The following is a 13,538-nucleotide window of genomic DNA, read 5'->3' as shown; positions in this document are numbered from 1 at the left end:
ACGAGGAAAGCTTCCGACCTCCTTTCCGACCTTGAAGTGACATTCCGATGCCTCAAGGCGAAAGGCGTCAAGCTCAATCCCAAGAAGTGTGTCTTCGGGGTGCCCCGAGGCATGCTCTTGGGGTTCATCGTCTTCGAGCGGGGCATCGAAGCCAACCCGGAGAAGATCGCAGCCATCACCAGCATGGGGCCCATCAAGGACTTAAAAGGCGTACAAAGGGTCATGGGATGTCTCGCGGCTCTGAGCCGCTTCATCTCACGCCTCGGCGAAAGAGGTCTGCCTCTGTACCGCCTCTTAAGGAAGGCCGAGTGCTTCACTTGGACCCCTGAGGCCGAGGAAGCTCTCGGGAACCTGAAGGCGCTCCTCACAAAGGCGCCTATCTTGGTACCTCCAGCTACCGGAGAAGCCCTCTTGGTCTACGTCGCCGCGACCACTCAGGTGGTTAGCGCCGCGATTGTGGTCGAGAGGCAAGAAGAGGGGCATGCATTGCCCGTTCAGAGGCCAGTTTACTTCGTCAGCGAGGTACTGTCCGAAACCAAGATCCGCTACCCACAAGTTCAGAAGCTGCTGTATGCGGTGATTCTGACACGGCGAAAGTTGCGACACTACTTCGAGTCTCATCCGGTAACTGTGGTGTCATCCTTCCCCCTGGGGGAGATCATCTAGTGCCGAGAGGCCTCAGGCAGGATCGCAAAGTGGGCGGTGGAAATCATGGGCGAGACAATCTCGTTCGCCCCTCGAAAGGCCATCAAGTCCCAGGTCTTGGCGGACTTCGTAGCCGAATGGGTCGACACCCAGCTACCGACGGCTCCGATCCAACCGGAGCTCTGGACCATGTTTTTCGACGGGTCGCTGATGAAGACGGGAGCCGGCGTGGGCCTACTCTTCATCTCACCCCTCGGGAAGCACCTGCGCTATGTGCTACGCCTCCATTTCCCGGCGTCCAACAATGTGGTCGAGTATGAGGCTCTGGTCAACGGGTTGCGGATCGCCATCGGGCTAGGGGTCCGGCGCCTTGACGCCCGCGGTGACTCGCAGCTCGTCATCGATCAAGTCATGAAGAACTCCCACTGCCGTGACCCGAAGATGGAGGCCTACTGCGATGAGGTTCGGCGCCTGGAAGACAAGTTCTACGGGCTCGAGCTTAACCACATCGCTCGGCGCTACAACGAGACTGCGGACGAGCTGGCTAAAATAGCCTCGGGGCGAACAACGGTTCCCCCGGACGTCTTCTCCCGGGACCTGCATCAACCCTCCATCAAGATCGACGACACGCCCGAGCCTGAGGCGCCCTCGGCCCAGTCCGAGGTACCCTCGGTCCAACCCGAGGTACCCTCGGCACAGCCCGAGGTACCCTCGGCCTCCGAGGGTGAGGCACTGCGCATCGAGGAGGAGCGAAGCGGGGCCACTCCTGATCGAAACTGGCAGACCCCGTACCAGCAATATCTCCGCCAAGGAGAGCTACCCCTCGACCAAGCCGAGGCTCGGCGGGTGGCGCGGCGCGCCAAGTCGTTCGTCTTGCTGGGCGATGAGAAGGAGCTCTACCACCGCAGCCCCTCAGGCATCCTCCAGCGATGCATCTCCGTCACCGAAGGTCAGGAACTCCTGCGAGAGATACACTCGGGGGCTTGCGGCCATCGCGCAGCGCCTCGAGCCCTTGTCGGGAATGCTTTCCGACAAGGCTTCTACTGGCCAACGGCGGTGGCTGACGCCACTAGAATTGTCCGCACCTGCGAAGGGTGCCAATTCTATGCGAAGCAGACCCACCTACCCGCTCAGGCTCTACAGACGATACCCATCACCTGGCCTTTTGCCGTGTGGGGTCTGGACCTCGTCGGCCCTTTGCAGAAGGCGCCCGGGGGCTACACGCACCTGCTGGTCGCCATCGACAAATTCTCCAAGTGGATCGAGGTCCGACCTCTGAACAGCATCAGGTCCGAGCAGGCGGTGGCGTTCTTCACCAACATCATCCATCGCTTCGGGGTCCCGAACTCCATCATCACCGACAACGGCACCCAGTTCACCGACAGAAAGTTCTTGGACTTCTGCGAGGATCACCACATCCGGGTGGACTGGGCCGCCGTGGCTCATCCCATGTCAAATGGGCAAGTAGAGCGTACCAACGGCATGATTCTACAAGGGCTCAAGCCTCGGATTTTCAACGACCTCAACAAGTTCGGCAAGCGATGGATGAAGGAACTCCCCTCGGTGGTCTGCAGCCTGAGGACGACGCCGAGCCGAGCCACGGGTTTCACGCCGTTCTTCCTAGTCTACGAGGCCGAGGCCGTCTTGCCCACAGACCTGGAATACGGCTCCCCGAGGACGAGGGCCTACAACAATCAAAGCAACCAAGCTAGCCGAGAAGACTCGCTGGACCAGCTGGAAGAGGCTCGGGACAAGGCCTTACTACACTCGGCGCGGTACCTGCAGTCCCTGCGACGCTACCACGCCCGAGGGGTCCGGCCCTGAGACCTCCAGGTGGGCGACCTGGTGCTTCGGCTGCGACAAGACGCCTGAGGGAGGCACAAGCTCACGCCCCCCTGGGAGGGGCCATTCGTCATCGCCAAAGTTCTGAAGCCCGGAACGTACAAGCTGGCCAACAGTCAAGGCGAGGTCTACGGCAACGCTTGGAACATCCAACAGCTACGTCGCTTCTACCCTTAAGATGTTTTCGAGTTGTTCATATACCTCGCACCCACGCAAAGTTTAGTCATCAAGGAAGGGTCGGCCTCGCCTCGGCAAAGCCCGACCCTCCCTCGGGGGCTAAAAGGGGGGGGGGAACCCCCTCTGCGTTGAAATTTTCCTCGAAAAAAGATCTCTTCTGCCAGAATATCTTTCGTGCTTTTTGACTGCTTCGAAAAGTGGATGCTAAAAACGACGGAGTACACGTAAGCAGCCAAGGCTGACCGAGCCGAGGGACTCCTACGCCTCCGGGATACGGATACCTCACTCGTCACCTTCTGCGATAAGTAACTCGCGTTCGGATAAAGTGATTCCGCGGACCGAACAAGTCTTCACGTTCGGAAGCTCTTCTGCCGAAGCGATCCTTCGAGCCTTCTCGACTGAGTCGGTGACAGAGCCTCATGGACGGGTGAAAGTGCGCGTAAGCGGCAAGGCCGACCGAGCCGAGGGACTCCCACGCCTCCGGGATACGGATACCTCACACATCACCTTCCGCGAGAAGCAACTCTCGCTCGCACAAACAACCCTGTTACCGACAAAAAAGTCCAGATACTCGAAACAAGAGGAAAAGAGACGCAGCTTTACAACACAACGAGGGTGTGTGTTCTGGCCTCGGCGGCCGCAGAAGGCACACGCTACAAGACAATCTGATCCTGCAGGCTCGGGTCTTGACGCTGGAAGAGGGCAGCAGCACCCTCGGCATCGATGACACCTTCGGCAAGGTTCGACCTAGCCTCGGACGGCGACGCGGTCCGAAGCTCTCCACTCCGAAGGACGACGTCATCACCACGCCCGGGTCATCGCCGCCAGGGTCTTCTCCGGGAATCCGGCCCGAGCAGGCGGCTCGGTTGGTCACCCCTGGGGCCTCGGCCAACCATCTTCCAAGGGCGCCAGCCCGACCCGAGGCCTCGGCTGGTCAACTCCGGCGTCGGTCCCGCTAACGGACGACCTGGCTAGGCTCCGGCCAACCAGGTATCATCTTTGAGCCAACTCTGCCCCTGTTCATGCTGATATCGCTACCCCTGGCCTCGGCTCATCGAAGAGCGGCCAAGGGGTCCCTTTAACTAAGCTAGAGGAGCCCCAGACAACAAGGCCGACCGAGCCGAGGGACTCCTACGCCTCCGGGATACGGATACCTCACTCGTCACCTTGACACGGGGCGACTCATGCTTGGTGAAGCGGTTCAGACAACCAACAGGCGAGTCTTAGTACTCGAAAATGAGGAAAAAACACGGCTCCATGCCAAAATTACATACATGTTCAGGCCTCGACAGCCATAATGAACAAAAACACTGGCATTCAAAGTGCCATTACAAACGGAACTCCGGTTCCCCCTCCGCAGGTACGAACAACCCCACTCGATGGGGGAGGGCCTGCGGAGCAACAGAAGACTGACGGGCGGCTCGCCGCCGCCCGCTCTGACTGCGACGACAACGACCCCCGCTCCGGGCGGCCAAACTGCAGCAGCGCAGGCCTCAGGGTGGGAGCTGCTGCAATCTTGCCCTCGCCCACGCCGACGCTCGAGGGGCGAGGACAAGTACAAAGAGCCGGAGGCCCGAAGCGCGGATGGTGGCGGTGATCCCGTTGGCGACGGGGACTTCTCGAGCCGCCTCCACCTCGGCACCGACGGCGGGGGCCGTCAGCCCTCCGGCAGATCCCCACTCAAATCCTCCCGGACGAGTGGGGCACCGACCTCCGCGTGGAGGCGCCATACCGGTGCAAAGGCAGGACCACCCCAGAACACGAACGCCGCCCTAGCAGCGCGCGACACCTTGGGCGGTCCTCCCGTGCACACGGCGCGGTAGCCGCCTTCCGGCAGGAGGGGCCACCGGGAGCCAAGCCGACGAGCTCGACACGCTGGGGGTGACGACGCCCGCCGTCGACCAGCCCCGCGTTGTCGAAGTCCGGGCCGCCCGCAGGGCCAGTGAGCGCCCTCTCCCTCGAACGCCGCAGGAGAGGGTGACCCATGAACCCGCGCGGGAGGTGGAGCTCCGGCTCAGCCCAGCCTCCACCCCAGCAAGGATGATGAACATCCTTGAAGCTGAGGGTGGGACCAAGATCGCAGCCCGGCTTGCTTCTCCCCACCCAGGGGCTGGTGGTCACCGTCTTGGGTGACCGCCGGCGGGGGGGTACAGCCGGGCTGACAGATGAAAATCCTTGAAGCCGAACGATGGCTGAAAGGTACCAACTCCCACGGAGTTGCGTTCCTCCAACGATGAGGCGAAAAGACGGCGGGTATCCCCCATCCGGGGGCTTGGAAGGTGGAAAGACACGATGCATAAGGGAACGCGAAGACATGGTCGCCTTCCGAAGGGGGTCACCCTCCTTTTAAAGGCGACTCTCCCTACTTGCGCCCCCAGCCATCACGGGCTGAGTCTTCTCCAACACGCTCCAAGGCCCTCCCCTGCGGCCCGGGGGCTGGGTCTCGCACGTCATGCAAACCGGCTCAGAGCAGAAGAAGCCAAACCGCCGCGCGCGGTGCGCACGACCGCCCAGCGGTTACAAGCGACCCTCCACTTTTGCCCAGACCAGCGGGCGGAAGGGGCAGGCAGCCATGCAGGCAGCATGCAACTGCGCCAAGTGGACGCGCTTCTCCGACTCCCGACACGCCCAGCACGGAGGCCCAGGCCCACGCGTCACGCAACCGGCGCGCCGGATGCTTCATGCAAGCAACTGCACCGCCACTTGCGCCACCACCGCGCCTCCTCGATTGCGGAACCAATACCGCGACTCGAGGCGACCCAGCGCACGACCCAGCAGCGCAAGCCTGGCGCGGCGGTCAATGCGGCCAAAAAAGGGCCGGCAGTAATGACGGTGGCAGGCGGGCGGGAGCAGCGGTCACGTCATCAGCCAAGCTCACGTCCCATCCGGGGGCAGCAAGAGGACCCCCTCTCATGGCGTGAAGACAACGCGCCCGTGATCCGTTCCTCGAACGGCTCGCGCACGCGCCACGGCCACCCTGCCAACCACTCGCCCCGTCGCATTAACTCCGCGGCGGGACAGGCGGCGCTTCTGGCAGGAAAAGCGGGCGACGCTTCGCCTTCGCCGAAATAACCGCGCCAAAAAAGGTACGCCGCGTCGTTCGATTTCGTATCCTTTTCCTTTTTTCCTCTTTCTCTCTCTCTTGCAACAGGGACCGAGAAAGGGGGATACCTCGAAAAGGATCCTTCCCCGTGAAGGAACCAGGCTCCGAGCCTCCCTACTGATCAGAGGTTCGAAGGCTGGCCCCCCGAAGGGTTCGACAGCCGCCTCAGATCGCGTGGACCCTACACCCACTACTGGTCAGAGGTTCGAAGGCCGGCCCCCCGAAGGGTTCCACGGCCGCCTCAGGCTACTCGGGCTCCGCGCCCATTACTGATCAGGGGTTCGAAGGCTGGCCCCCGAAGGGTTCACAGCTGCCTCAGACGCCGAGCGAGGGATGACCATGGGTACGTTCGATACATAACCAAGGCTCGGGCTGCGCTCCCGAGGTACCCTAGGACATTTCCGAGACTAGCGGGAGCGATCTTGTAACGGAATCCCATCAGAGGGAGGCATCGAGCCCTCGGACCCCGTCGCCAGGGGACCGGGTCCGGCAGATCACCCGCAGGTACTTTTGGGCGTGCCTCTGGGCCCCTAGCCGACCCCTAACGAACGGGGCACGGACGTCCACTCGGATTACCCGCTTGCAGCTCACCGGAGACACCATGTTCGGCGCCCATCGAGGGCAACATGGCGCTTTCCCCCCCCCTCCTCCTTGTGGAAAGGCGACGCAGGGGCATATGTAAAAAAGTCGAGTCTGTCCCTGATCGCCCTCTCGCCCTGTGCAGAGGCTCGGGGGCTGCTCTCGCAAACCCGGCTCCGGCCGAACCGTTGACAGCGTCAACATACCAGCCTGAGAACTTGGGACCCGACCGTACACCCGGGCTACGGCCAGCTCGCATGAGGGAACAACCAGACCAGCCGAAGCATTACGCAAGGCATTAAGACCTCGAAGGAGTGAAACCACTCCTCCGAGGCCTCGGGGGCTACACCCGGAGGGTGCGCTCGCGCGCACCCACCGGAACAAAATGCAACCGAGAAAGGCTGGTCCCCTTGCAAAAAAATGCGACGAAAGCCTCCAAGCGAGTGCTAACACTCCCTTCGAGGCTCGGGGGCTAATGTCGGGGACCATAATTAGGGGTACCCTCAAGACTCCTAATTCTCAGCTGGTAACCCCCATCAGCATAAAGCTGCTAAGGCCTGATGGGTGCGATTAAGTCAGGGATCAGTCCATTCGAGTGACTCGATCACGCCTCGCCCGAGCCTAACCTCGGACAAGGGCAGCCGACCCCGGAGGATTTCCGTCTCGCCCGAGGCCCCCCCCCCTCCGACGGCGAACATATCTTCGGCTCGCCCGAGGCCCTGTCTTCGCTAAGAAGCAACCCTGACTAAATCGCCGCACCGACCGACCAAGTCGCAGGAGCATTTAATGCAAAGGTAGCCTGACACCTTTATCCTGATGCGCGCCCTCCGGCAGAGCCGAAGTGACCGCCGTCACTTCGCCGCTCCACTGACCGGCCTGACAGAAGGACAGCGCCGCCTGCGCCACTCCGACTGCAGTGTCACCTGACAGAGTGAGACTGACAGGCAGTCAGGCCCTGCCAAAGGCACCATAGGAAACTCCGCTCCGCCCGACCCAGGGCTCGGACTCGGGCTAAGCCCCGGAAGACGGCGAACTCCGCTCCGCCCGACCCAGGGCTCGGACTCGGGCTAAGCCCCGGAAGACGGCGAAATCCGCTCCGCCCGACCCAGGGCTCGGACTCGGGCTAAGTCCCGAAAGACGACGAACTCCGCTCCGGCCGACCCAGGGCTCGGACTCGGGCTCAGCCCCAGAAGACGACGAACTCCGCTCCGCCCGACCCCAGGGCTCGGACTCGGGCTCAGCCCCAGAAGACGACGAACTCCGCTTCGCCCGACCCCAGGGCTCGGACTCCGCCCTGGCCTCTGCCGACGACCTCCGCCTCGCCCGACCCAGGGGCACGGACTCGGCCTCGGCCATGGAAGACAGACTCGACCTCGGCTTCGGAGGAGCCTCCACATCGCCCAACCTAGGGCACTGGCTCGCCACGTCAACAGGAGGCGCCATCATCACCCTACCCCAAGCTGACTCGGGCCGCAGGGAACAAGACCGGTGTCCCATCTGGCTAGCTCCGCCAGATAGGCAATGATGGCGCCCCGCATGCTCTGTGACGACGGCGGCTCTCAGCCCCCTTACGGAAGCAAGAGGACGTCAGCAAGGACCCAACCGCTCCGACAGCTGTCCCTCCGCCAGGCTCCATCGCTCCTCCGACGGCCACGACATCACACCAGCTGGGTGCCAAAACCTCTCCGGCTGCCACATCGGCATGTACTTAGGGCGCTAGCTCTCCCCCGCTAGACACGTAGCACTCTGCTACACCCCCCATTGTACACCTAGCTCCTCTCCTTACGCCTATAAAAGGAAGGACCAGGGCCCTCTTAGAAAGGGTTGGCCGCGCGGGGACGAGGACGAGACAGGCGCTCTCTTGGGGCCGCTCGCTTCCCTCTCCCGCGTGGACGCTTGTAACCCCCTACTGCAAGCGCACCCGACCTGGGCGCGGGACGAACACGAAGGCCACGGGATTCCCACCTCTCTCACGCCGGTCTCCGGCCGCCTCGCTTCTCCCCCCTTCGCGCTCGCCCTCGCGCTCGACCCATCTGGGCTGGGGCACGCGGCGACACTCACTCGTCGGCCCAAGGGACCCCCCGGTCTCGGAACGCCGACAGATGGATTGACTTGCGACACATGCTATGGTGTCGGGATGTAAATAGTCTCCCCTCGGGAGGCAATATTTAATTTTTGCACTACGTCTAGAAGTACGAAGCACCAACAACCAGGCGAGTATGAAGCCATTTGTAAGGGGGATAGAGTAAATTTTAGAGGTCAGGGCTAAAGCTATGGAAGTATTCAGAGACTCAAAATTGGGATTAATTAGCTCACAGAAGATTTCAACTGCGCCAGTGATGCTCTATACCCACATTTCAACAGCTGCTGAGAGTTGATGACCAAATTTTGCTTCATAACACATTGACATGGGTGCCACTGGAACAGAACTTTAAGGCCAATATGCCAGCATAGATGGCATCCGGTTACATGTCTGTCAACCAGGATGGATGGAGTGGAGATTATGCAAATTGATATAGTCGATTGGAGAGTTGATATCTTCAACTACATGAAGGATCTAGCTCAGGAGACAAGTAAGCAGATAAGGTATAAAGCCTTAAGATACATACTCATTTGAGATGAAATATATTATCGTACCCTTCAAGGACTGTTGTTGAAATGTCTAGGCCCCACCCAAACTTTGGAGCTCATGCATGATGTGCACGAGGGCATGTGTGGAACACACTAATCGGCTCACAAGATAAAGCGATTAATCAGGAGGTCTAGCAACTATTGTCCAACGCTCCTAGAAAAATACTACATGGTCAACCAAGACCGTCAAAAAATTGGGGTCGTTCAAATTTCTTCAGCTAGTGCTTTAAATCCCATCATCAAGCCTTGGCCTTCAGAAGCTGGGACATGGACATGATCAGTCAAATCAACTAGTCCACCAGCAAGGGACACAAATGGATATTGGTAGTCACTAGCTATTTCACTAAGTGGGTGGAAGCTATCCTGATGAAGAATATCATGACCAAGGATGTGGTCAAGTTTGAAAAGGAGCAAATCATGTATAGATTTGGGATACCACAAACGATCAAGATAGATCAGAGGTTTGTATTTATCTTGGAAGAGTTCAAGAAGTTTAAAGAAGATATGGGGATTGCTTTGATTTAGTCGCCATTGTATTATGCTCAGGCCAATTGGAGGCCGAGGCCTCGAATAAGAGTCTAATCAAGTTGATCAAGTGAAAGATTGACGAGTACCAGAGGCAATAGCACAAGATGTTGTCTAAGGCATAATGGGTATATTAGATGTCCTATCATGAGGTGACCAAATTCAGTGTGTGGGACGTTAAAGGACCTCAATAGGTTGGGCAGATGAGCCTCATAGGCTAATCAGCTAAACCTGACTAGAAGATGATATGAAACTCGAAGACGTGGACATGAAGGCTTCGTAACCAACTCTCGCGTATGCAGAGGCAAAGATAATCTAACAGAGAATCACACGTTTGTGTGTTAGTCAGAGTCGGCTTCACGGATGTATGCGTGGCAATAGTGACCTGCTCAACCGTGTTACCCTAGTCACATCGGATATATAGGGAGGGTTAGGGACCCCTACAAAACGGTTGGATCCTCTTATAGGCATAGCTAGAGCATAGTTTTCATCCACTCCGTAACCTCAAACTCAAGAGCAATTCCATCTCAGCAGCACACACAACGTAGGGTATTACGCATCTCAGCGGCACGAACCTATATAGATCTTCGAGTCCTGTCGTGCTTTGCATGAACCATCGAGCTAATTGTTGATCTCACTAACCACAAAAGCACTACGTGGGACATCTCGTAGTGTGTTTCCGGTGCTAAACACCAAAACACACCATCCAAAGAAAAAGATAGGTCGAGAGAGCAAACAATGAAAACGTCTAGGGCCTTAACGCCTAGACATTCAATTGCTTCAAGAAGCACATAGCTTACTAGAGTGAGAATCTTGAGATGTTGCTCCTCTAGGCTAATCGTACCATATCGAATCGTGTTGTCGGAGAGACTATGTTATTTCTGGTTTATAGGGCCGAAGCCATCCTTCCCCCAGAAATCACTAGAGGTTCTTGAGAATATCATGATAGCACGTATCATTCTTCACAACGTCATCTTGCTTAGCTAGAAATTTTGGCGCTTTTCGTTTCTCATGTCTTATGTAGGCAAATTCAATTTGATGGTTGCCTTTTTGTAGCCTTGATCTTCAAAGTTATTAGCATAGTCAGTTATGCTAACACCTTTCTCCCTTTTCGTGGAGACGTGTCTGTGGTCGCTGATGAGTTCACTAGAGGAGGTGGGCACCAAATATTATGGATATATCGAGATTTTTTTTAAAAAAAAAAAGAAACACAACAGGACAACATGATTATTGATTTACATCCTTCTACACCTGTGAAGGTGTCCAAGAGGAGAAGGAAGATTTAAGAAAAAAATTCACAATCACTTCAGTAAAGAGAGGAACAAGCTGCATGTTTTGCATGCGTACGTTGTTGTCGGGTGAGGTTGGCAGGGGGGCAGTAGCAAGAGATGCATGCCGGCCATGTCTACACCACGCATGCGAGGTACGTGACAGTGTCAACAAGCTAGCGGAGGGGGGTCATGGACGATACATGTAATAATGCACTAGAAAGCAGAGAAAGAGGAGGAGATGTGCAGAACCGTTACGATCCATTCATGGAAGAAAGCAGAAATAAAGCAGGCAGCCTAAGTAAAGTATGTATACTAGTATGTGGATATGTGCTGCCTGTAACCCCAACAAACCAAAGCAAACCAAACTCCATCTCCATCTGCTCGCTCGCTCACGCAGCAGCCATGACCATGACGACACCACCGCCAAGGCAGCAGCATGGCCTGGCCGCTGTTGCGTCCGAGGTGCGCGCGCAGCGCGGCATCGCGCTCCCTCTCATCGGCATGAACCTCACCTGGTTCGCCAAGCAGGCCGTGACCACGGCCTTCCTCGGCCGCCTCGGCGACCTGGAGCTGGCCGCCGGCACGCTCGGCTACAGCTTCGCCAACGTCACCGGCTTCGCCGTCCTCAGCGGCCTCTGCGGCGCCATGGAGCCCATCTGCGGCCAGGCGCACGGCGCCGGAAACGTCGCCCTCCTGCGCGGGACGCTGCTCAGGGCCACCCTCATGCTCCTGGCCGCCTCCGTCCCCATCGCGCTCCTCTGGACGCGCGTCGACGCCGTGCTGCTGCGCTTCGGCCAGCAGCCCGACATCGCGGCCACGGCCAGGACCTACGTGCTCTGCCTCCTCCCGGACCTCGCCGTCACCTCCGTGCTCAACCCGCTCAAGGCGTACCTCAGCGCGCAGGAGGCCACGCTGCCCACTCTGTTCGCCGCTGCCCTGGCGCTGGCGCTCCACATCCTGCTCACCGTCTCGCTCTCCGCCAGGATGGGCGTCCGGGGCGTGGCCGCCGCCGTCTGGCTCAGCGACCTCGCGCTGGCGCTCATGCTCGCCGCCTACGCGCTCGCCCACGACCTCCGGCGCCAGCGGGGGACAACGTCGAAGCCGATAGCGGCGGCGGCGGCCGCCGGCTGGCTGCTGCTCCTCCGCCTGGCCGTCCCCTGCTGCCTCAACACCTGCCTCGAGTGGTGGTCCTACGAGATCCTGGTGCTCCTCACGGGGCGCCTCCCCGACGCGCGCCGCACGGTGGGCGTGGTCGCCGTCACGCTCAACTTCGACTACCTGCTGTTCGCGGCCATGCTGTCGCTGTCCGTCAGCGCGTCGGTGCGCGTGTCCAACGAGCTGGGCGCCGGGGACGCCGCCACGGCGCGCCGCGCCGCCAGGGTGTCGGTGGCGGGCGGCGCGGCGGCGGGCCTCGCCGGAGGCCTGCTCATGCTGGCGGCGCGCCGGCCGTGGGCGCGCATATACACGCGCAGCCCGGAGGTGCGGGACGGCGTGGGGCGGGCCATGAAGGTGATGGCGCTGCTGGAGGTGGTCAACTTCCCGCTCAACGTGTGCGGCGGCATCGTGCGGGGCACGGCGCGGCCGCTGCTGGGCATGTACGCCGTCGTGGGCGGCTTCTACGTGGTGGCGCTGCCGGTGGGCGTCGCGCTCGGCTTCAAGGCCGGCCTCGGGCTGGAGGGCCTCCTGGCCGGCTTCCTGGTGGGCGCCGCCGTCAGCTTGGCGGTGCTGGTGACGGTCATCGTGCGCATGGACTGGGCGGCCGAGGCAGAGAAGGCGCGGACCCGGGCAGGGGCGGCCTCTGCCGGCAATGTTGAGCCGGTGCCGGCCAAGGCCAACGAGGCGGCGCCATCGGAGGCTTGCTAGCTAGCTCATCATATGGATCGATCGCCACCGCTTATATATAGCAACAAAAATCACCAATCTTGGAAACCCCTGCTACACTTGTATTCCCAAACTACATTCATGGTTGGAGGCAACGAGGGAGGCAGGCATTGGTGCTGATGATGCTGATAGGCCAAGCCCAACTGCAAAACGTCGGATCACCGGTGGGCCTAGTAAGCAAACATATGGGCCGGATTGAGGATGCATCATCGTTATCATCATCTATTCTATTCTAATTCTATTCAGATTGAAGAGGCACAGATAGATCGATAACGGCAGGGGAGAGTAGTGGAGTGGAGCTGCTGCCAATGGCCGTAGTCGTCCTCCAGCTCTTCGTATATTTCCATCCATACATCGCTGCTCCTCATCACTATAGCCGTCTTCTGTCCTTACTTGTACACACTGGAGCTCACAGATTCGTTCATAAAGTAATTAAGTTTGTGTCAAGCACCATTTGTGCCACTGGGTACGGCCGTACGGTCCGGCGGCCTTAAGGCGTGGACGATTCGGACAGCAGACGTAGGGGTGGATATCGAGCCAGCTCGGCTCGGCTCGGCTCGACCGAGCTCGAGCTGGCTCATTAAGGGAACGAGATGGCTCGGCTCGACTCGTTAAGAAACCGACCTAGAGAACCATCTCGACTCGACTCGTTTGCAAGCTCGAGCTGGCTCGTTTAGCTCGCGAGTCACAACAAAAAAATAGTATACATGTATATATACAACAATACAATCAATTGCTAGTTAATTGCATACTAATTTAATACTAGAAAAGGCTAACAATACTCATAATTTTATATATCACATTAGCTAAACCCTAAACTAATATAGTTCATCACTTATTAATTCATCCAATACAAGTATAGACTTTGTTTTACAGATAAATGC

The 13,538-nt window shown here is 58.8% G+C and overlaps 1 protein-coding gene across 1 annotated transcript; it reads left to right on the top strand.

Moving 5' to 3' along the window:
* Positions 1-11,082: 11,082 nt before the first annotated feature.
* LOC100284465 (antiporter/ drug transporter/ transporter) lies at positions 11,083-13,099 on the top strand. The gene has a single exon (NM_001157360.3). The coding sequence runs from the start codon at positions 11,176-11,178 to the stop codon at positions 12,634-12,636; it is 1,461 nt and encodes a 486-aa protein (NP_001150832.2). The 5' UTR covers positions 11,083-11,175; the 3' UTR covers positions 12,637-13,099.
* Positions 13,100-13,538: the final 439 nt, after the last annotated feature.

Source organism: Zea mays, chromosome 1 (genome assembly GCF_902167145.1).
Source record: "Zea mays cultivar B73 chromosome 1, Zm-B73-REFERENCE-NAM-5.0, whole genome shotgun sequence".
Classification (NCBI taxonomy): domain Eukaryota; kingdom Viridiplantae; phylum Streptophyta; class Magnoliopsida; order Poales; family Poaceae; genus Zea; species Zea mays.
Note: the sequence above shows the minus strand (reverse complement) of the source record. Positions and strands in the feature narration are given on the sequence as shown.

Bases quoted from the DNA above. Each gene is read 5' to 3' on its own strand.
- LOC100284465 (NM_001157360.3), top strand. From the start codon at position 11,176: ATGACCATGACGACACCACCGCCAAGGCAGCAGCATGGCCTGGCCGCT.